Genomic DNA, 22,237 nt, shown 5'->3' with positions numbered 1-22,237 from the left:
ACAATGCCCGTTTTGATTACTTGGCATGGAGGGGGATAAATCCTCTCCACACAAAATAGTTGCCCTCTTTAATTAATTATGGAAGGGAAAAAATCACTAGACAGTTGAATACACGCAAATCTGGATTGAACTGCCAACAGGTCCTGCATGAGCAAAACCAAACAACACAAAATGCTCCATTAACTAATGTTAATAACTGAAAAATACTTTTCCCCCTGTATGTGTTTGTTTGTTTTACAGATTATTTTATTTTAACACTAGAATGTGGTGGTCCTTGGGCTGGCATAATACACAACACATTTGAAAACACACTAGTTTGACAAAGGGGTAGGAAATACAAATATCGTTTTTCAGAAGTAAAAAGTCGTCATAAAAAATCAACAGCATCTATAAGTCAAGTACAGACACCTGAAAAAAAAAGATGACTGTACGCTTTATTTTCAGTCGCAGCTTTTCCTCTGCAATCCTCCCGCATTGATCCTCTCGAAGATGAAGGGCCTTCCCTCTGCGTGGATCCTCTCCAGCTCTTTGTGTCTTATCCTCCACTGTCAGAGCTCCGCGCACACTGCACAGCTGAGGGCTGAGTCAGACGGCCGTACGACAACGCCGTCATAACCTGAAACAAATACAGCACGCCATACCCTCTTCAGAGAATAGAACAGCGAGTAAAGACAATCAAAGACATGCTGAGTTAAGGCGTTTACATCCAAGTGCATCCCAGAGCAGTGATTTTTTTTTCTCCCCACTTTCAGGATGTAGGGAGGTAAAATTCTCCAAGGCGCTAACTGTCTGTCTGACTAACCATCTACAAAGCCCATTTCCAACAAAGTTTGGTTGTTGTAAAATGTAAATAAAACAGCATACAATGATTTGCAAATCTTTTTCAACCTATATTCAATTGAAGACAAGATATTTAAAGGTGTAGTTCAAAGGATTTGTTTTGGCCTGTCCGGGACGTTTCTGGGCGGAGACTCAACGTTTTCCTTCCAGCCAAGCCACGGAGGCAAGCTACTATCAGTAGCATATGCTTATTTTGCCGTGCAAATGCCCACTCCTGATTGGTGGACTGGTTCCACGGACGTGTTACGAGTTTGATTCCTGTGTCTTGTCTTGTCTGCATATGTCATTTCTGCTGTGCGAACTGATGAGGATAGGTTCCACAGAAAGACATGGATAGGTGAATTCATGAATCATGACAGGGTCTTCTACGAAGCGTATCGCATTCACTTGGAAAAAAAAAAGTTCTGTTTTTCTGACAAATTTTTGTTGTTTTTTTGAGTATTTTTTCTGTTTTATTGAATATTTTTCCCTGTTTTTTTGTATTTGTTTTGTTTTAAAAATATATATATTTTCCTCTGTTTTTCAGAATATTTTTTTTCTGTTTTTCTAAATATTTATTTTTTTAAAGGGTTTTCCCTCCGAGATTAGAGAAAAAACACAATACAATATACCCATTCATTCCTTTATTGACAGCCAGTAAATAAACATGACCATCTTATTGCATATGGAGGTATGCGGGAAAGTGTCGGTTTCCGCTATTAGCGAGTCTGCAACAAGTCACTTGGAGTTCAGAGGTAAAAAAATATTACTCCGAAAAACAGAATACCAGTTCTGTTTTTCGGGAGGGGGGGGGGGGGGGGGGGATATTCAGTTTTTTAAAATAATTTTCCACGTTTTTCTGAAAAAAAAATTTCAGCCTGTTTTTTGGAATATTTTTTTGACAGAAAAAAAATCAGTAAAACAGTAAAAAAAATTCTGAAAAACAAAGAAAAAAAATACTCAAAAAAACAGCTCCCCCAAAAAATTTGCATGCAATACGCTTCCGTAGTATTTTGCGTCAAACTATACAATGAAAGAATATGGTAACAACAAAAAGTGAGACTTACTGTGACCATCAAAAGCAGACCCAGCATTGCACCGATCATTATGTATAAATGATTGGTCAATCCTCCAGCCCACAAAGGACCCATGATGGTGGCAAGGCCCCCGACTGATCGTCTTATACCTTGGCTGAATCCTTGAGATTGAAGAATGACGTGTCATCGATACAGTCCACTATATAAAAATCCCTATATCTACTGATTAGTCTTCCTAATCAATATAAGGAATTATTATTTTTTGCTTAACTATTTCGTCTATACAACAAAAGTTTTCGTTCCTGTGGTTGAGCTACATGTGTGTGGCCAAGGTCACCTTGTGTTTTCTCCGCTGTCAGTTTGGAGAAAAGAGACACCTGAGACACGGCCACAAACGGGAGACCCAACAGCTGCAAGAACACGCCAATAATGAAGGCTGACAGCTTCCACTCGTAGCTACCTACAAGGCAAAGCATATAGCACCAATCATACACAAGGAAAATCCAGATTTCTTGGCAGAAGAAAATAAGTAAAAACAAGATGAAAACCTATATACCAACTATATTCAATATAGAGTTGTGTACAGTATCAAATACAGTACAACAAGTTTTGACTCAAAGGTCTATTTGTAGTTTTCATTTATTCCATGCTTTTATTCATTTGTATTACTGTTGTTTAGATTTATTTAGTTGGTTATATTTTTACTTCTATTTTTATTTATCTATTTATTTATTTATTTGTTTATTTATTTGGCTGCCCCCCCCCCCCCCCCTTTGTAGGTACAGTACACTTACGTGATTTGGAATGAAGACGCACATCATTCAACACAGCACACTTTTCCACCTTGATGAATTTAGTTATGTTACTTGTTAAAAAAAAAAACAACAACAACATTTAGCAAAATAATAGCAATGATAATAATATTTTGTTGTGTTTCTTTAATATAAGGAGGACTGTCAAGATGTTATGAATTTAGTAGCATTTTGTATTATACTAGTTGCATCTGTGTTGTTGATAATATACAAAGTCAGGACTGTTGTTGTCTGTCTGTTATGTAACCTACTTATTTTTCCCCCCTATCTAAAAATGCCACTGACTGAATTATTTTTATAAAAATCATTCAACTGTTTGCTATAGAACATTGGATGGATATTTCCAAAGAAATGTACAAGTGCAGCTGAGTCAGCTACACCTTTCTTTACTGGAGCTATTGTGTTCGTTGGTTAAAGAGCAGTGTTGTATGCCTTTTGGAATTAAGGCCAAAACGTTCAACCATGGTTTAATTTGTATTTGGGAGATTTTGTGATGGTTTTAAAAATATTAAAAACTATTTTCCCATTTGAGTTGTCCAGGTACTAGGTCAAATAATGGGTGGGGGAAAAAAGGTTTGAAATGATTTATGATTTGGTCTCATGTTCACAAAAACCTGACATTTAAGGCTTCTGCTAGAAAGGCGAAAATGTCAGGAAGAGCCTACTAGAACATCTGAAATTTGTTTAGGGTTAATCAGAGGTACTTGAAATTGTGACAGGGATTTGTTGACTCCCATTTAACATGAGTTTGAATGTGATTCATTCTGAACACAACCACATTCCCAGTTATGAGGGTGTGCACACTTATGCAAACACATTGTTACAATTATTTATTTTTACTCTCTCCAAAAGTTTTTAAAAATGTAATTGCACCATACAGGTTATAGGTCACATTAATGGTTTGAACAGGTTTGAAATGTATTACTTTGTCATTTGAACAGGGGTGTGTAGACTTACTCTATGTATGAATTCAATATGATCTCATTGCTAAATCTCAGTTATTTACTTGCTGGCAGACTGCGATCTTTTATTCACTGCTCCAGCCCTTCCTGTGTCCACAAATGTTTTGGCAAGAGCACAGAGAGCTCTGTCTGAAAGCGAAACCTCTGCCAAGCTCCCATTTTTGTTCGGGGCTGCTCTGCATCGCGAACATGTTTGTGTGAATCTGTGCCCACTCAAAAAATGTTGGATGTTCCTCTCTCAAGTGAAAAGCCTGTAATCTCATTTTCAAAACGCAATTTGATCAATCGGACATGCTTCGAAATGGTCCGAGACAAAATTACGTTTGCAGGTACGTCAACATTGAGATTGCTTTCTTTGTTTTGCTGTTTCAGCTGTAACAAATAGCTTACAAATGTATGATACGCTTTAACAAATAGCATTCTGCTCTAATAAGATTACCGTAATCCCTTTATATGTACTCAGGCAATTTCCCGCCCCGGCACCTGTCATTTGTCATCACAGTGATAAACGTGACACGCCGAGGCGGACGCGCACCGACGTGGAGACACAGGAGCCAGTTTGCCTCCATGAGCTCCAGATGGCCTTGCAAATGCTGAGTGATAGCATTTACACAGCAACTTCACTACAAAGCAGGCTTTTTGTGCACATTTTCCAAGGAGGACCCCGTTAGAGTCCTAATGCCAATTAAACGTAACTACCATGTGTACCGCTAAATGCCGTATACTCTTTTATTTTCAAAGGGAAAAGTTGTAATTTTACAGTAGCAAATTATTTTTTTTAGACAAAAAGATGTAATGTTATGAGAATTAAAAAAGAGTTTTATCAAGATTTTTTTAAAGATTTTTGCAAGAACAAAGGCATTTTTTTGCGATAGAAAGTAGTTATATTATGAGAATAAAGTAGAGCTGTCAAACAATAAAAAAAATTTAAACAGATTAATCACAACTTTTTGATTAATCACGATTAATCGCTTAATAAAAAGGCTGTTTTCATCCCCCAAAAATTTCTGACAAATTTGAAGAGCACCTGTTATGTGTTAATTCTTTTGAATTTTTTTGATCCACTGCACATGCTTATCCTCCTATTTTTCTAATCGGTTAATTACTTGCATAATTTAAAATGGAAAAAAAAATTGACCCCAATATTTTGAGATGAACAAATATTCTAAATGTGATATGCAAACATTTATTAAATGGTTTACTTTAATGCATGTAATTATCATCCGCTGCCATGCTAAAGGATAATCTATGGTAAAAATCAATAAAGCGATTCATCTGCGTTAATTCATGATTAATGCGATCATTTTTTGAGTTTAATTAATCAGTTAACGTTTTAACTTTGACAGCATAGAATAAAGTCTTATTTTCAATTCAATTACAGTATTAGTCAAAAGACAAATTCAGGCATTACAGTACTAAAATGATGATGGTGATGGTGATGGTGATGATAATGATAATAATAATAATGAATAATTTAAAAAATTTCAATTAACAAATACAAATTAATGAGATTTTTTAAAATAAGGAATATTACTGTCAAATAAAAAGCTTTAAAAAAATCAGTTGCAAGATATGAAGTGGATATAAAAAGTCTACACACCCCTGTTTTGAATACCATTACAAAAAAAGGAAATTATTTGCAGAACGGATGGAAAATAAAGAGCTGAAATAACTTAGTTGCACAAGTGTGCACACCCTCTACCCCCTGGGAATGGGCTGTGTTCAGAATTAACCAATCCAATTCAAACCCATGTTATGGTTGTATGTCATGCTGTGATTATCCATCCATCCATTCATCTTCACAATGGTCGCAGGCTTGTTGGAACCTATCCTAGCTGTCTTTTTTTTTTTATATCCCAAAAACATGGAATTTAAACAGGTTTGTGTAGACTTTTTCCATCCACTGTAGTAGCTAAGATTTCCACACACACAAAAAAAAAAAAACATACATGAAGGGCATGAACACTGAACCAAACTATGGCGGGGGAATACATGTTGCCTGGGCTGGTTCGTACCTCGGAGGTTGCAGAGAAACACGAGGCACCAGATACAGGCGGTGCAACAGATGACCAGGCCCACAGCCAGCACGGCACGGTCAGCCACCTTCCTGCTCAGCCAGCGAACAAAGAGGAAGCCCAGGATGACTTCCAGCCCACACAGGCTGTACATCACGCTGTTGCCCAACTCGCCGAAGCCGAAGTAGCGCTGCGTCAGAGGAGTCACCATGGTCTGAAACGTACGGCGACAAGGTCACTCCGACACATGAAACGCTTCAGGCAGTGGAACGGAGGACACCCTCGTTAGAGCAATTCTTCACAAGCATCACGTAGAGCAGCTCATACCCCGCCAATAATGTCTGGCCATTCTGTCAAAGCAGTTAAACACTTTGGGCTCTATTTTCCTGAGTGGAGCGTGGCATATGTCTGCGCGGAGGCAGGTTAGACTTGATGTTGGTAACATACAGACCAGCGAATGTGCCAAAGGTGGGGTTGGGTGTCTGTGGGAGTGATCACAGCCAATTTCAATCATGGCCAATCAAATGCACTTTATTTTGGAGTCAGCCAGCCCTCAGTTGGTTCAAAATGCTTCTGCTCATTTCTTAACTGGAGCATATACTGCAGCTCCGGTTAGGGCCTCCTTCAGATGGTTGCCTGCACGCATTCAAGCTCATTTTAAGATTATTTTATTGGTTTATTTCCCGCAGGTCAGCCGACCAGCTAAAGGACGTGCCGAAGTCGAAGCGGAAGCTCAGATGGGATAGAGCAAAGTATGGAATGATCTCCCAGTGCATATTCCATAACCCCCTTCGCTGGCCATTTTTAAAACTCAAATGAAAGCCCATTTTATTTACTTGGCTTTCATCTCAGCATGAGATGAGAGTATCCCCCACTTTTAGTGTTTTATTTGTTTGCATTGCTTTTAACTTTGTTATTGTACTTATTTATGTGCAGCACGCTGTTTCAGCTGTGGTTTTAAAAATTCTCAATACTAATAGTTGAATTGAGTTAAGTGTTTTTTTTAACGTATGGTTAAGTGTTAATTAACTTTGAAGTACAATACATTCGAGTTTAATCTCTAAGAATAAAATACAGGGGGGGGGTTTTATTCAAATTTTTTTTTCTCTATGCACAGTGTTAATCTTCAAACTGTGCATAGTATTTTGTAATAAAACCTCTATCTCATTTTAGATGGTGGTACTCAATTTTTTGTATTTTTTTGTAAAACATTTTTTCAACTTTGGCGGATGATGACAACGAAAAGACAAACAGAGAGATAAAGTTGATGTGGGTGAGATTTTGATTGATGAATTGAGATTTGGGGTTTTGCAGTAACAACATGGAATGGAAACGTCTTTTCCTCACACGTATGTGTACTTCGACTCAAGTACATTTGCCACAACGTGTGTTTGGTTAAGATACAGTACAATCTATTTTTCGGGGCGGGACGATCTCGGACCGCGTGATATGTAGACTTTGGGGAATTGCGGCTGATGGGCGCAGGCTGTGTGGCAGTTCTCACCTCCAGCGCAGTCTGATTGAAGAGAGTGATGAACTGAGCCGTGAGAAGAACAATCACCTCCTCCCTCAGGAACTCTAAGGGGTGAACGACAAAAATGAGAGAGAGCTGCACTGAGCAACCAAAGCGGGAAAAAATATCATAAAATCAGCTCAAGTGCTACCATTAAATTGAAAGCTTAAACTGGCAATTTATGCCGAGAAAGAGAAGCTGAAAGAGGGAAAAAAAATAATAATAATAAAATAAAGAGTTGGTGAGTTACGATTGAAGAGGCAGGCTACGTACATCTTGGCCTGTCAGTGCTTTTCGTGGGAGATAAATGGCTTGCTTGTTTTTCTTGCGTCCAAAATGCAATAAAGACAAGAACAAAGTGTATTCTAATCAATTCCAATTTTCATTCCCTTCTTCTCCAGAAGGAATTGTTGAAAATGGACTTGGAAAGCAATAAAAAACGGAGCTACTCTTGCTGCTAAATTTGGATGGTGCTCGGCCAGATGGCGGCAGGGAAATGCTTGGGATTACAGTACTGGATGCACACATGCTTTCTATGTAAAGATCGCAGTTTGTTTGTCAACAATAAGTAGAAAATCGCCCAACACATTAAGTACTTAGGCTACACCTGCACACCTAATGAATGATGAGATCATCAAATCCAAATTAACTGTACAATACAGTTATGCAATTATGCGGACACAAACGAAGAAGAGCTTCACAACCACTGCAGTAACATTTGTCCCTTTTCACACAAGATGAAGAACACAGTATGTGCCTATAAGTATTGTTGTTGTGTTTGTCTATACTGTATTAGTTGCTACACCATTTGTGTTTAAATGTCTATATCTTAATGTCTATATCATACGGTACATGCTATTTGTTTGCCCGTCTAGAACATTTCATATTATGTGCTGGCATTAAACTAGTGTCCTCAAAGGAAAAGTTAAGTGGTTGTTTTAAATACACAATGTGTAATTCTTGTCCTATAATGTTTACTTACTATTCTATATTTGTTTGTGTGTTTTTTCTTTTTTTTATGAAGCAGCTGGAGTGAGGTGTGAACTGAGTTGAGTTCACAGCCACCATACAGCACTCGTATTTCAATTGTTTTGCTCGCAAGTCAAAGCAAAAACATTCGGGCAAATGACAGCTTGTATCTCAAGGTATCACTGTTATGTAATAATTGCAAAGTCCCTGGTAGAGGGGGACCGTATTAGCAGTATGTTTAATATTGTTTACCATTTGGGGCCACGCAGTGGGCAAGTGTTTAACGTGCATTAGACCTTCCTGTGGGTATGTTTGCTTTATGCTTACTTTGCATTATAAGGTCACTGTCAAATTATGCACAGGTTTAACATTAAAACATTGAATTTAGGACATTTAACAGGAAAACTACCAAAAACTGTACTACTAATGATTAAATTAAAACGCATTGCACATAAAAGTTAGATAAAATTTGTACCTAAATATATGTCTGAATAAAAAGAGTTCCGAAAGGCAAACATTTTGAACTTCAAAGTTAAATACAACTGAACTCAGCTATGCTAGGGTGATACTGCATACCACTAGAGGGAGCTCACGTAACATTAGTGGCAGAGCCATATATAGAGAGAGTTTGGCCAACTCTGTTTTCAGCAGGGTAACAAGATGGCGTCCATATGTCATCACGCTGCGATTGGTCAACTGCTGGTCACATGACATGCGGACGCCATCTTGTTACCCTGCTTGAAACTGAGTTGGCACATGCCCCACTTTAAGAATCAGTATGTAACACGTTACAGTTATGTTTTTTCAGCATGTCATTGAACTTTATTACAATTTCAAGTTTGGGATGGACTATATAAAGTGAGCCTGTTTATTTTTAGAATTGTACCCACAGTCAATTAAGTTAGGCTTCACCTGAACAGGATAAACAGTATAGAAAAGTCAGTTTCTTCGACTTTCTTCTACTTCTTGATAGACTTGGACACGCAGAAGAGGCTCGCTCCTCTTACGAGTTGTTTTCCCCCACAATGATCATTGGACTGCTACTGAGGTTTGGGCCGATAAACAAAGCTCTGTCTGCACCCGACTGAGCCAAAACTTTAAGCTGTAGAGCGCTGCAATGAATGTCGAAGATCTACTCTTTTCAAAACGAAACAGAGTGTTGCATCTATGACTGTATTAAGAAAAAATGATCGATAATTAAGGGTCGACTTGCTGCAAGGAATGCACATTTTCCCTTGTTTTGTTGCCGAATATTCTGGTCAGTTGTAAGAAAATCAATGAGAGGAACATGAGCGCACGACCATTTCTTTCTCCATTTCGAGTCAACACAGCATGCTTGGTCAATAATGTGCTGTCCATCTAGCCGTTCCTTTGCCACATTTTCACAGAGTGAAAGAATCAATATGAGGGTTTGACACATGCACACAGTATGGAATATAGATAATCAATGCAAGCGTTCAATGGCTGTTTACGTGTAAACTGACACTAATCCTAAAACTTTTATTGAGCCAAGGCACTTGAAAAATCTCAATCACACCTCCAACCAAAACTGTCCCACAAAAAAATATATATATATATGGATTGCAGTGGATTGGTCCCTTTTTTTTTGTTTACCCTATCTGGGTTATTTTTAGTATGTAACATATAATAAAGATCAAAATTACAATGTGCTGAATGAATTGATTCTCGCAGTGATTCAGAGAGTTCACTACACACTGTTTTGTCAATGATGAACGAATGAATGTTGTTGATGAATGAAATCCGATGACATCAGCCACGCATGTCCCTGAGCGCCAAATCTTTCTGCCTACGCCTCAATCAAATTACCAAAATTAGGGGTGTTAGAAAAAATCGATTTGGCAATATATCGCAATATTACAGCACGCAATTCTCGAATCGATTCAATATGCGGCCAAATCGATTTTTAAACATCAATTTTTTATGGAAATATTCAACAAAACGTCTTACTTAGGGTTAGGATTCAGACATTAAGCATGGAAGAATGTTATATTAACGGAACATTAAGCCTTAATATTTTATTTCAGTGCTGTTCAAACATGAAACAGACTGCAACCTGTTTGTTGAATGCAGTGGCTCAGTTATAAGCCTGAATTTTCAGATAAATACATACATTTTCATACAAATCTTACAGTGTACATGCACAAGTTTACTCATTTGTATTTTCTAAATTCGAGTTAAAAAAAAACAGCAATAATCAATTAATAGATTCGTATCGGGATTAATCGGTATTGAATCAAATCGTGACCTATGAATCGTGATACGAATCGCCAGGTACTAGGCAATTCACACCCCTACCAAAATCGTGTTACGCAACCTGCACCACAAGTTAGACCTGGTTTTAGCGAGTCTAATATCTAGTCTACTTGTGGTCACCAAATTACCAGATGTGCCGGAGGCATGCAATGGAATACATCGGAATGCCTATTGAGGCTTAGCACAGTCTACCAAATTCACAAACACGCTAAACGAGACTTGCTCCAGCATGAAATTTCCCCTTTTTTTACACCAAGTGCATGGGTGCCTGTCGACATAAATAGGGCCCATTATCTTATCGGGTAGATGATATTGCAATCGTAAATGTAAAGAAAGATGTAATTTGTTGACAGGATTAAGCTGCAACATAGCTAACAATTATTGCATGCAAGAGCATTGAGCACAAACGGCAGTTCCACCTGTGGAATAGAAGTTTATGCGTGTGCGCCAAGAAATATGTACAAGACAAAATGTGAATTTTTGCCTGAAATAAAGCAATTGTCAGTCCAGACAGGCTATAAAAGATGCCGGCTCACCTGCACTGATGCTGAAGTTATCAAACGCTTCGGATCCGGACGTTGAGGCCTCGTGGAAAGGTTGCATTTCAGATGAGTTGGAAATCTCCAGTTGGTTGGAGCTGACGGCTTTGTAAGTGTGCAGCCGCATACCATCCGAGCCCATCAGCGGCTCGTCTTCATCCTCCTCCTCGTCTTCCTCCAGTTTCAACTCCATCATCAGTACGGCCCCCTCTCGGGTGTCGATGGCCGGTAAGTCCCAGTACATTACCAGGACCACAAACTGGAGCAGCAACCACAACAAGCACATGAAGATCTGGGAGAAAGAAGAGAGAAGTTTCTACTTACTACTTACCAAGCTACTTACCTAGCTTGGTAACCTCACATGACCAAACTCAGGAAACAGGTGACCTGTGATTGGTCATTACCTGAGCCCTCAGCAACTGTGATGTCATTTTCAGTCTGCAGCAAGTGGCAAAATGGCCACCCCCTGAGATGAATACAAATTGGTCTATTTTTCTGCTTAATTCATATTCCACAAACGCAATATTAATCAGAATGCCGTGTTTAGACTAGTGCGGAGGGGACAACATATTATTGTAAAGAAAAGTTTTGATTTGAATTTCGCTTTCATCAAGGTATTGATGAAGCACTTTCCTGAAAAGAAAAGAGTTTCATTTTAATTGTCAATAAGTTCAAACATAACTTGTTTATTTTGAGTTTCCCTTTTGTACCCAAAATTTAAAATACTTTTTTTTTTTATACTTAAGAACTCACCGCACAGTTATCACAACCACCCCCCCCCCTTTTTTTGTTTTTTTGTTTTGTTTTTCGCCTAACATACATCAATGTGGTTGTCCCACAGAGATGAATCAAGTTATCTGAAACTGAATTTCACCACTGTAACTGCAATACAAGAGTGGCATCAAATATTGTGTGTATTAAAGACAATGCTCAATTTTGATTGCCACTGTCAATCATTTTAATTGAACACTTTTTTTCTTTTTTTTTGTTAGAACACTTTGCCTTCTATGCATTTATAATATTAGGCAGCAAAATCAGGTAAACAAGATTTGGGGTAGGCTTCAGGACCCTAAAAAGAAAATGTCAGCTATAGAGTGAATTATGGAAATTTTGACTGCTTGTGGAGAGCACCGATTGCTTCTGAGCACAGCTATTGTGCCCTTGAGCAATGCACCAAACAGCCAATTACTTGAGCATCATGCTCATGTATATGCAAAAAAGAGAAGGAAAAAGACAGTGTAAAACTATTTCCCCTTGAGAGAATAAAATGATTGTTTTTCCTGTTCTAAATTATGCAGGAGTACCAAATGAAGTTTCGATCGATGCGTGTTGTTGGAAAGTCTCAGCGGCAAGTTAGATTCTTACTCTAAGGGAGTAAAAGAGCACTCGAGTAAGGAGCAGTGCTCAATTTCTGCACATTGCCACTGTGTTGATGAGGTTTTGGGGAACCTTAGATTTTTGATCAGGATGTTGTTACCCCAGGAGATGTAAACTTGTTGACAACAAAGGGTCCAAGTTTGAAATTACACAGCCGCAGAAACAGGTTGAACGCCGGCCCTGGAGAGACAGGAGGAAGTTCTTTAAAGATCAGACGGAATAACAACAGCTCTACCTTGGAGACATATATTTTTTCTATCTGATATTTCCTCAGAAGGCACGTGTGGTGGAGAGACGGCAAAGGATGCCAGGCTCTGTGCACGTGTGTGTGTGTGCGCATCGTGTGAAGAAGCACTGACCACTGATCAAAATTTTATTAATTTATTCCCAATTGTCTATTCTCTTTATTTTTTCGCATTTCTCTTGGCGGCACATCTTACAGTACATTAATGTGAATGTTAAGATTTTATTTTTTGGGGGTCCAATCACATTTCAGCCTCAATGTGTTGCCATGTCAATCTAATCTGCCCAGGGCCATCCCAATCAGTAGTGTTGGCCCAGGCAGAAACCTTGCATGTCCAAATATGGTTTGAAAAAAAATTAAGTCAGTACTACTGGACTTTTATTTTATTCACTGCCATTGACGGCTATTGACGTCAAAAATTCATTTGAACTATTTCTATTAGTTTAACATAAGAGTATAAAAACCTAGAATTTTTTTTATTGTACATTTAGAACAAATTTATGATTAATCGTGAGTTAACTATTGAAGTCATGCGATTAATTACAATTAAAAATTGTAATTGCCTGACGCGATTAAAGAAAATATTATTAAAAATTAGGAGTGTCAGGCAACTCAAAATGTTTAATCGTAATTAATTGCATGACTTCACGAGTTAACTCACGATTAATCACAAATTTTATATCTGTTCTAAATGTACAATAAACAAATCTATAGTTAAATAGTTAATAGTTCAAATGAATATTTGACGTCTAGAACCGTCAATGGCAGTGAATGAGTTAACTAATTTAAAGTGTTGAAAATAGCTTGAGCTTGGTCAGAACAAAATTAGTTACAGCCAATTTCAGCCAGCAAACATATGTAGAGATCTGCATAAATTAATACTAATCAGTATGTCTGGTGATTATGAAGTACTTATTAAAAAAAAATTGTCATGTTATGAGATAAAGGTTAAAAGTACCACTGATTGTGTAATTACTGTAAACTGCTCCAGATAATGTATGTTGTATGCGGTACATTATCAGCATACAACATACATACAAACATACAAATAAATTCTGGACAAAATATTCAAAAGTGAATATTTTGTCCAGAATTTATTTGATAACTTCATTATTTTTCATGTACAAATAATAACCTTATAAACACATTTTTCCACTTGCTGTCGACTGAAGCTGACATCACCTGTGGGGGAAGTAGGCAACAACTAATCACGGCACACCTGTTTCCTGGTTTGGTCAGCAAACATGATTAGTCATTACCTGTTTCCTCAACACAGATGATGTCACCTTCAGTTAACAGCAAGTGGCAAAAATAGTTTTTAAAAGTGTTAACTGTACATGGAAAAACATTGAGCATTTAAATGCGCAGGTTGTTATCTGGGCAGGTGGCGACTAACCCAAAAGCAGGCCTACTTGTCGACAGGCCATGATAGCTGCAAAGATACCAGCTCGTTCCTCTGTCCGGGTGCACTGAGTCAAGAAACCGAAGATGGAGGATCCTGCTCCTGCACCGACACCTGAGAGGACAACAGTATCCATCTATTACGCACACCAAAGTCCTGATAGGCAGCTGCTGCGTTTACGCACATTCGTGTATTTGTTTGCGTGCGTGTGTATGTCAAACCTGTCACAAGGCGACTGCCTACTAACAGCCACTTTGAATAGCCGAGAAAATACATGAAGTTACCTGGGAAAATAATAAAAACATCCATTAGGACCAAAGGTGCATCCCCAGACCAGATTGAAACAAACGTTTGAGGCAGAAGTGAGCAAATGGACACAAAAGGCCAATTTCTTTCAAATATTGTTTACAAGTCTGTTGGAATCTGTTCTTCTGAGATAATCCGCCCATCACGCAGGCATGACATATCAAGATGCTGATTAGACAGCGTGATTATTGTACACGTTCGCCTTTGGCTGTGTTGGGAAGGGTCCGGGGGCTTTAGAAAACAAGTCAGTAAGTATCTGGTGTGACCACTGTACCAGATAATTGACTGTGGCAGGTGAAATGTTTTTCCACTACTCTTCGAAAACTATGCAAAGTTGCTGGAAGTAAATCGGTAGGAAAATGAACAAGCATTCTTAACACCGTCCAGAGCGTCCCAAATGTCAATCCATCAATGACGGACGCACGTTTTGTTGACGAATGACGAAAAATGTCCAAAATTGACAAACTAAGCATTGACGAAAGTGGATTTTTGACGGTCAATGCATTGTCAGTAAGTCAATACTGACTGACGGACTCCCATTTTGTACACGGTGGCATTTCTCCTATAGAGACAGAAAATAACGTGAAAATGCACGGCGAAATCAATGAATTCAACTCAAGCAGTCCAGGTTATTATATACGTCCACAACTATGTGGACGGTCTGCATGGAAAAACATGGCAGATGAGCAAAAGTGGTTGTAACAGTGTTTTGTACTTCCACTGTCTTTGTTTTCACTTAAGGTTGATTAAACATTGGGATAAACACAATTTGGCCGTTTGTCCTCTCATTACACGAGAAGTTACAGACTACGTCACTTGTGGAACGTGACACAGACCACGCCCCTCCCCCTCGGACACCCACCGCCCTCTCCCCATTCGCAACCCAACGGTCCTCCAGGCAAAGACCCCTTTGGGCGCCGATTTTAAATCGAAAGTTGATTTAGTGTTCAGTACAGCTTTAAATGTATGTAGTGTGTTCACCCCAAACTGTTTTTGTTGATAGTTTATTGAAACTACACCACGCGCAAGCCAAGCAGACTATGAAAGGCTGCAATCTGCCAATATTTTGTCATTAATGTGTTCCTGATATTAGGGTAATATTTTATACACAAATGTAGATATTTCAAAACAAAACCCTGTTGTAATCATCGGTTGAATGAGTTACTCTTGTGGTATAAATGTTAGCATTTTGTGAAGACTAAGAAAGCCATGGAATTGCTTTCATTGCTGAAGAAATGAAAGTTGTGTTAATGCCCTTGTTTGATTGTCCTTTTTTTTTTTTTTTTTTTTTTTGTTAATTAAGAAGAAGGAGGAGAAGAAACATCAAAACATGGTGATGTGTATTTGCAACTCACCAGCAATCTCAAAAAGATTGGAGAAAAGAATAATGTGCTTGGTGGCTCTGCTGCGATCTGACCAGCAGCCAAATAGTGGTCCAGTGAGAAGCCCGCTAAGACTGAAAGCAGACAGACCCAGGCCCAAGAAATATGGAGGCGCCTCTAGGATCTGGAGATATCGCCATATTGTAGGCAGAATGACAGCTGAAAACACCAGAAGGGGATCAATGAATGACCACAACAACTTCTGAAATATGTCGCAAAAATCTGATGCAATTTTCTCAATGGGGGGAGCAAGCCAGCGTTCTGATTGTTTTGTTTTTCCTGTTCTAATGAGGTTATTTTCAGAGTTGGCAGAATTACTCGCATTGTACAACAATTAAGTAGAAAGTAAAGATACTGGTAAAAGTAGAAACAGCCACTATAAAAAAATGTTTTTACTCAAGTTCATATGCCTGAAAAATCGACTTAAGTCCAGTAACAGTGTTAACTTACGTATTTGTGCTAATTACTTCTAACTGCTGCTTATTTTGAACATCAGGATGAACTTACCGTACTCTATGCCGCTAAGCATAAATATGAGTCCAATAGTAATAAAAGTTAGATTCCTCTTCTGGAGATAATCCATGGCGCCGTGACTTTTTATACGATGACCTCTGTGCATGTGCTGCAGAAACGCGCTGCAGTGGTAAAATCACATAATAAGACACACCACATGTCCAATTACAGCGCCTTAGCCGGATCATAAGGGGAACTTGTTGCACCATTTGAAAAAGTCCTTTTGGAGCATGATGAAAATGGAGATCATGTGTTGAAGCCCCGCAGGCTGACGAATGAAAAGCTGGTCAGAGCACATCAAATCTGTCCGGTCTGAAATGACAGCAGTACGCAAGTCGCTTTTTCCATTTAGCATTTATGTCAAAGATGAAATTCTCTTTGAGTCGCGTCGAAGATGAAGCATGACGCCACACTGCGAGCCTGATGATCAAGAAAATGTCTTGGGTTACCAGGTGAAGTCAAGTACACTGAGCTTTATACATTTTTAATTTTGTTGGCTACAATTTCATCAAACGCATGGAGTAGCTGGAAATATCCGCTTTGCCACTGAGGTATCTGCTCCATGTGTAGTTTGGAATAGAGTTTTCCAGATCGAGCCAACATGCCCTATAGTGCCCTATAGATTTACTGACTTCAAGTTGTGCCTCAGTTGTCATCTTAACTTAGGATAGCATTATTTTAGAAAAGATTACATTTACAGTAGAACTTAGCTTGCACTTGGCCTCTCCAAGCTTTATAAGCCGTTGTACGGGCATGGCTGAATCCGAGCTTCCCGTCAGAGCTTCCCATTGACTGTTTCTCTCTCTCTTAAGCACTGCAGTGCTGCTGCTCGCTGTCAAGAAACTTCTCTTTGTTCCCCAAGCATCCTTCAGCATTACCAACCAAGACTTTCACTATACAGCAGTGTTTCCTAACCTTAATTGAGCCAAGGGACATATTTTACATTGGAAAAATCTCACAACACACCGCCAACAAAAATGTCATGAAAAGTATATATTGTGCCAAGGCGTTATATATAACCTTAGATGTAAAAATATGGTCAATTTCATATTTTTTCCACAAATTAATAAAAAACATTCGCTCACAAAATAAAATACAAAAATGAAAACTTACTGAAATAAAATTTTACATTTACAAAACTCACTAAACGAACTACAATTATCGTGAAGTTTTTGTCATTGGTAATTAATGTAATACATGAGCCTTTGGGGTTGATTTTAAATGTGATTTAAGTATATTCGTTTCGATATTAACCGGAGGATGTTTGAAAGTGTGTCGCACAGAAGTGATGTCATCGAGCAGCAGCCAATAGAAAAGCACCTTCAGAAGCGACAATTTTCCTTTGGTCTCTTGAGGTCTCCCTAATTTGTTGGAATTTAGATGTTTCTGGGGTTAGTGAAAGATTCAGGTTGGTAACCCGGTGGGTAGTAGGTGATGTCTGGTCGGTGCTGGATTTCACTTTTTTTATTTTTTTTTTATCCTTCCTCGGGTCTCCTGACAACTTCACGACTCTAGCTGGATTCTGAAGTATTCGGTTTAGGTGAACGGTATGGGATTTTTAATAGGTTTTAGGTGAATTAATGAGCACACACTCACACATGCACGCACACATGCACGCACACACACACGCACGCACAAAAAAAGAGGAGCGAAAAAAGAGAGAGCAATGATGATGACATGTCGAATCTGTAAGATTACCGAATGAACAATACTGAGCTCTCTCAGGAAAAAAAAAAAAAAAAAAAAAAAAAAGCGACAATTTTGCCTGTTTGACTTTTGGCTCCAATGTCTCACCTTGCCTGCTTTTTCATTTAATTCAGCCGGAACGCAACACTAGGTATTTTTTTTCATTTTATCATGGTATTTATTCAATCTTGCACAGAGTAAAAGTAATACAGAAGTACATCACATTTTTTTAAACTAAAACTAAAACTACAAGTAAACTAAAACTAAGCATTAATAAAAACGAACACAACCGCCCTGAAAAATAATTAAAACTAAATTTAAATAGCAAAACTTAAAACAAAATATAAACTAACTAAAACGAACATTTCTAAACTATTGTTACGAGCGGCTCTGCTCGGGGAAGGGAAGACACACAGACCAAGAGATTTAAGATGGTTGAATGACAGTTGACATTTTTAATTGGGGAATGGCAGGGGTTTGACAATGCTCTAAAGGGTGACGAGTGACAAAGACAATAGCCGAGCACAAAAAAGGCTCATAACAGAGACTACAGTCAGGTACAAATGGAGTAACAAAAGACACAAAGGAATACACGATAAGCCCAAATGGCTTAACCGAGTGTCTCAATAGCACACCGAAAACGAAGCGTAACGAGGCGGGCTGCATTGCTAAGTCCCAGCCGCTTCGAGTGACCGCAAAACACCATACGACACACACACACAAGGGGAGCGTAGACGCCGGCGGGCCCGAGCCAATAGCCGCAACAACTATAATCTGTTATTTACACAATACTGTAGTAGCAAATTCATAGTTGAAAATAGCTTGAGAACAAATCTATTAACCGTCTTGAACACTTAAACTGTCAGAGAAGTGCTGCAAAACCCGGCCACTTCCCACAAACTGAGGGAGCTGCGCTGCATTTTGTCACCTCAAGATTGAATGTCTGCATAGTTTTCAGACGAGTGAAAATTGTTGGATCGCTGTATTGCTTTGGTATAGAAGGAACTGGTTAGCCATGAAGGTCAGATTTGGGAGGAAAATGTTCCTCATATTTCCTGAAAAGTAGTCATTTTGGAGATGTGAGGATTCCGACTGATAGCAACAACATACCGAATCAAGAAAGTTTCAAAACACTATATTATTGACATCATCCTGTCTAACTATTTGCTGTTTCCTATGTCAAAATAACAGCCCTGAAAAAGGTCATCAACAACACAGCTGGTGGCAGCCACAGATTTTTGAGCAGTTCTGTACTATTTAGAGTTGAGCCCTTTTGCTCTGTTTCATCGCAGCTAACAAACCCAGGGCAGAGTTGAATAATCCTTAGCTGCAGATGCCTCTAGCCGCCTCTCATAGGCATAGTTAAAACAGCCACTCTTACTCAATCTGTCTCCGTGTTTTAGTGGACCCCTGGGCAGTCGATTGTTTCACGAAAAAGAAACGCTAGCAGAGGAGTTGGCCCTTAAAATAATTACGATGTATAACTTATTGCAGGCCGCCGGTCAGGAACATCACCTGCTTTGTCATCTCTCTTTCATCAAGTTAGCTTTTATTATCTAACCAGTGTTACTTCATACACCACTCTCTGGCCATCCACTCATTTTCTATGCCGTTTATTATTCTGTTCAGAAGTGCAAGTAGGTGGAGGCCAGGCCGTCCTTGCCAACTCCTAGTGAAAGGCTGATAACACCCTAGACTGGTTGCCAGTAGTGTTAATTTTGTCAACGGTAACTAAACAAAAAACAATTTCGTCAACACACATTTTTCACCGGACAAAAACGAGAACAGACTAAAGTCCTCATTAATAAACAATAACTGGGACTAAATCAATATGGATTTTCATCAACTAATAAAGACGAGACAAAAATGTTCTTCACTAATGGTAACAAAAACTGGACTAAAATGTATGGACATTGTAAGGTGCGTTTTCATTACCCTCAGTTTTGCGCAAAAGGCAAGTTGCGCAAAAGCAAGCCGGTAATGGAAACACGTTTTTCGGGAAAAAAAAACTCTAGAATATCGCAAAAAAAGTGTTTACGCTCTCATGAGGTGTTTTTTGTGACGTGTCAAAATAAAAGTATTTCGCAAAAGTGTAATGGACACACTTTTTGCGCATTCCCTGTAGTCATGTGACCCCCGCCCGGTCACGGAGGAAAGGAAGTAGGAAGTACGGGGCCACTCGCTTTCGTGTCGGAGCTGCCTCCGGAGGGGATAACAAGTCTCAAAGCGATTCAGTTATGGGGCCGATATGCCGCCGTTTAACGCACGTCCCATAACGTTGCATGAGAAATGGCCGTTGCCCCGGGCAACGACAAACGTCGTCGTTGAAATCCATCCGTCCGCACCATAACACGAGTTATAAGCGCATACACCAACACTAAATAGCCGAACCCGCCCGATGAGGGGAGGGATATGTTTTTAAACTAATATTAACAACCCCGGGCGTCTGTCTTCCGTAAACATCATGAGCACCTCCTACAGAACTGCGAGATCTCGCGAGACGAGACATTACGAGAATTGCGCCTCAGAAGCGAAACGCTCTTCAATGGAAACACCGGCAAATCGAAATTGTACAATATCGCTTTTATTTTTGCGAAAAACGGTAATGAAAACGAAGCTATTGTTCGTGAACAAAGACAAGACAAAAATCATATGATTTTGTAAAATCCTGTCTCTGCTAATCTGTCGCTAATCTGTCACTCATGTGACACAATGTGAGACATTCTCTTTCAAATATGCAGCGAGCGAGTGCAACATGTACAAACACATGGGACAGACAGGAGGTGGATTCACAATGAAAGGTTAAGAAAAGGAGGACATTATAGTTATAACGTAACATTAATCCAACGACTATAAAGTTCCAACAATAATGTTAATCCGACCGCTAGCTCGAGAGAAAAAAAAAAGATGAGAGAACATTTTATGTGAAATCGCTTTGGATGCAAAATGTTCAACATTATCTGCTGACAAAAATTATACAGAAGTAAAATGATTGTCCTGAGTGACGACTAAAAGTAGACTAAAACTTTGACAGTTCTACACAAATAAAATTCTGTTTTCTTGGACGAAAATAAAGACTAAAATGCTAGAGTTATAGTCGACTAAAAGCTGACTAAATAAAAACGGGATGAGGTTGACTAACTATGATAAAAACTAACAAGCGTGATTGAAACTGGACTAAAACTGTGACTAAATTTCAAAATGGCTGATAAAATTAACACTAGTTGCCAGTTGATCACCAAAAAAAGATACTGTATCACAAAAGTACATATACAGTGAAACCCGACTGTTAACATTGAATCAGGATGACCCAAAAAAATCTCCTTTCGCTGCTCACCATGCATACTACCTAAGTGAAAATGCATCATTTCCAGTGATTGAGAGTCACTGCAATCTTACACAATTTTGTCGAGGTGTGGCACATGGTCCAAGTGAGCAGTTTATGGCCGTCTGCTGCCTGTGGACATTCGAGCAAATAAATCTCCTGAATCCAATTCCCGCTGGTGTCTGTCTACTGCTGTTTCCAGGGAAAATAGGAAGTCAATGTAAGTGAGGAAACACCAGAGGTTGCCATGATGTGATTGAGCTGCAGTAAAGAGACCCCCTTCCGCAGCAGCATCACGGCGGGAATAAGGCAACTTCTCAAGGTAGAAAGGTACTATTACTAGACGACATTTACAGTATATGGACAGTGATATGTTTTTTTTTTACTACCTTTTTTTTACCAGCTTGCTAGCATTACGTTTTTTTTCTATCTTCAGAATAAATCCAACAGGTCAGCCAACACGCTGGGCCTAAAACAACAGGAGGCCTCAGTGAAATCGAGTAGTCACAAAAGCAAAGGTGAGAACTTGAAAAATATTTTTTTTTAAAAAAAGGAAAATGACAGGAGCTGACCCCAAAATACTTCATTGGATGCATTCACCTGTACAATATAATCAAATAAAATCCAAGAGTTGCATCAATAATCTTAGTGAATATTATTATAGATTGGCTTGGATTCAGAAAGGTATCATGCAGCGAGAAAGAATAAACAAGACTTTAATAAGCAGCACGTACTTCTCAGCCACAGCATCGCCCACACGCACTTATTGTGTTGTAAAACCAATAGTTCATGAATAATGAAATGCAGGAGAACACCTGTTCATAACACTATAGTACTCACTAAAGTCATTAAACATAACTATAGGGAAACTCTGGTATTTGCAACTTGAACGTAGTGAAATGCATTGTGGGAGTAATCAAATTCACATTTCCGTCAGAGAGAGTGACATCATCGTTTTCAGCGCATTGACGACTCACAGGCCCATGAACAGCAAGGGAGGAAGGACAGAGATCAGTGACGTCAAGATGGAATGCAGTCACTATTTTTGGGTTTGTGTCCACG

The 22,237-nt window shown here is 38.9% G+C and overlaps 1 protein-coding gene across 1 annotated transcript; it reads right to left on the bottom strand.

Annotated features, from left to right (window-relative positions):
* Positions 1-93: 93 nt before the first annotated feature.
* On the bottom strand, positions 94-16,307 carry LOC147181973 (major facilitator superfamily domain-containing protein 8-like). Its single transcript, XM_086081312.1, has 11 exons — positions 16,159-16,307; positions 15,625-15,810; positions 14,185-14,247; positions 13,958-14,077; positions 12,418-12,497; positions 10,938-11,232; positions 7,150-7,223; positions 5,646-5,859; positions 2,194-2,316; positions 1,887-2,017; positions 94-616 (listed from the first exon to the last, which is right to left on the bottom strand). The coding sequence occupies exons 1-11, from the start codon at positions 16,268-16,270 to the stop codon at positions 536-538; spliced, it is 1,479 nt and encodes a 492-aa protein (XP_085937438.1). The 5' UTR covers positions 16,271-16,307; the 3' UTR covers positions 94-535.
* Between the last annotated feature and the right edge of the window lie 5,930 nt (positions 16,308-22,237).

The sequence above is a fragment of the Leptonotus elevatus genome, chromosome 1 (assembly GCF_054856555.1).
Source record: "Leptonotus elevatus isolate MCC_2025b chromosome 1, RoL_Lele_1.0, whole genome shotgun sequence".
NCBI lineage: Eukaryota > Metazoa > Chordata > Actinopteri > Syngnathiformes > Syngnathidae > Leptonotus > Leptonotus elevatus.
The sequence above is the reverse complement of the archived record's forward strand: the minus strand, read 5'-3'. Positions and strand labels throughout refer to the sequence as shown.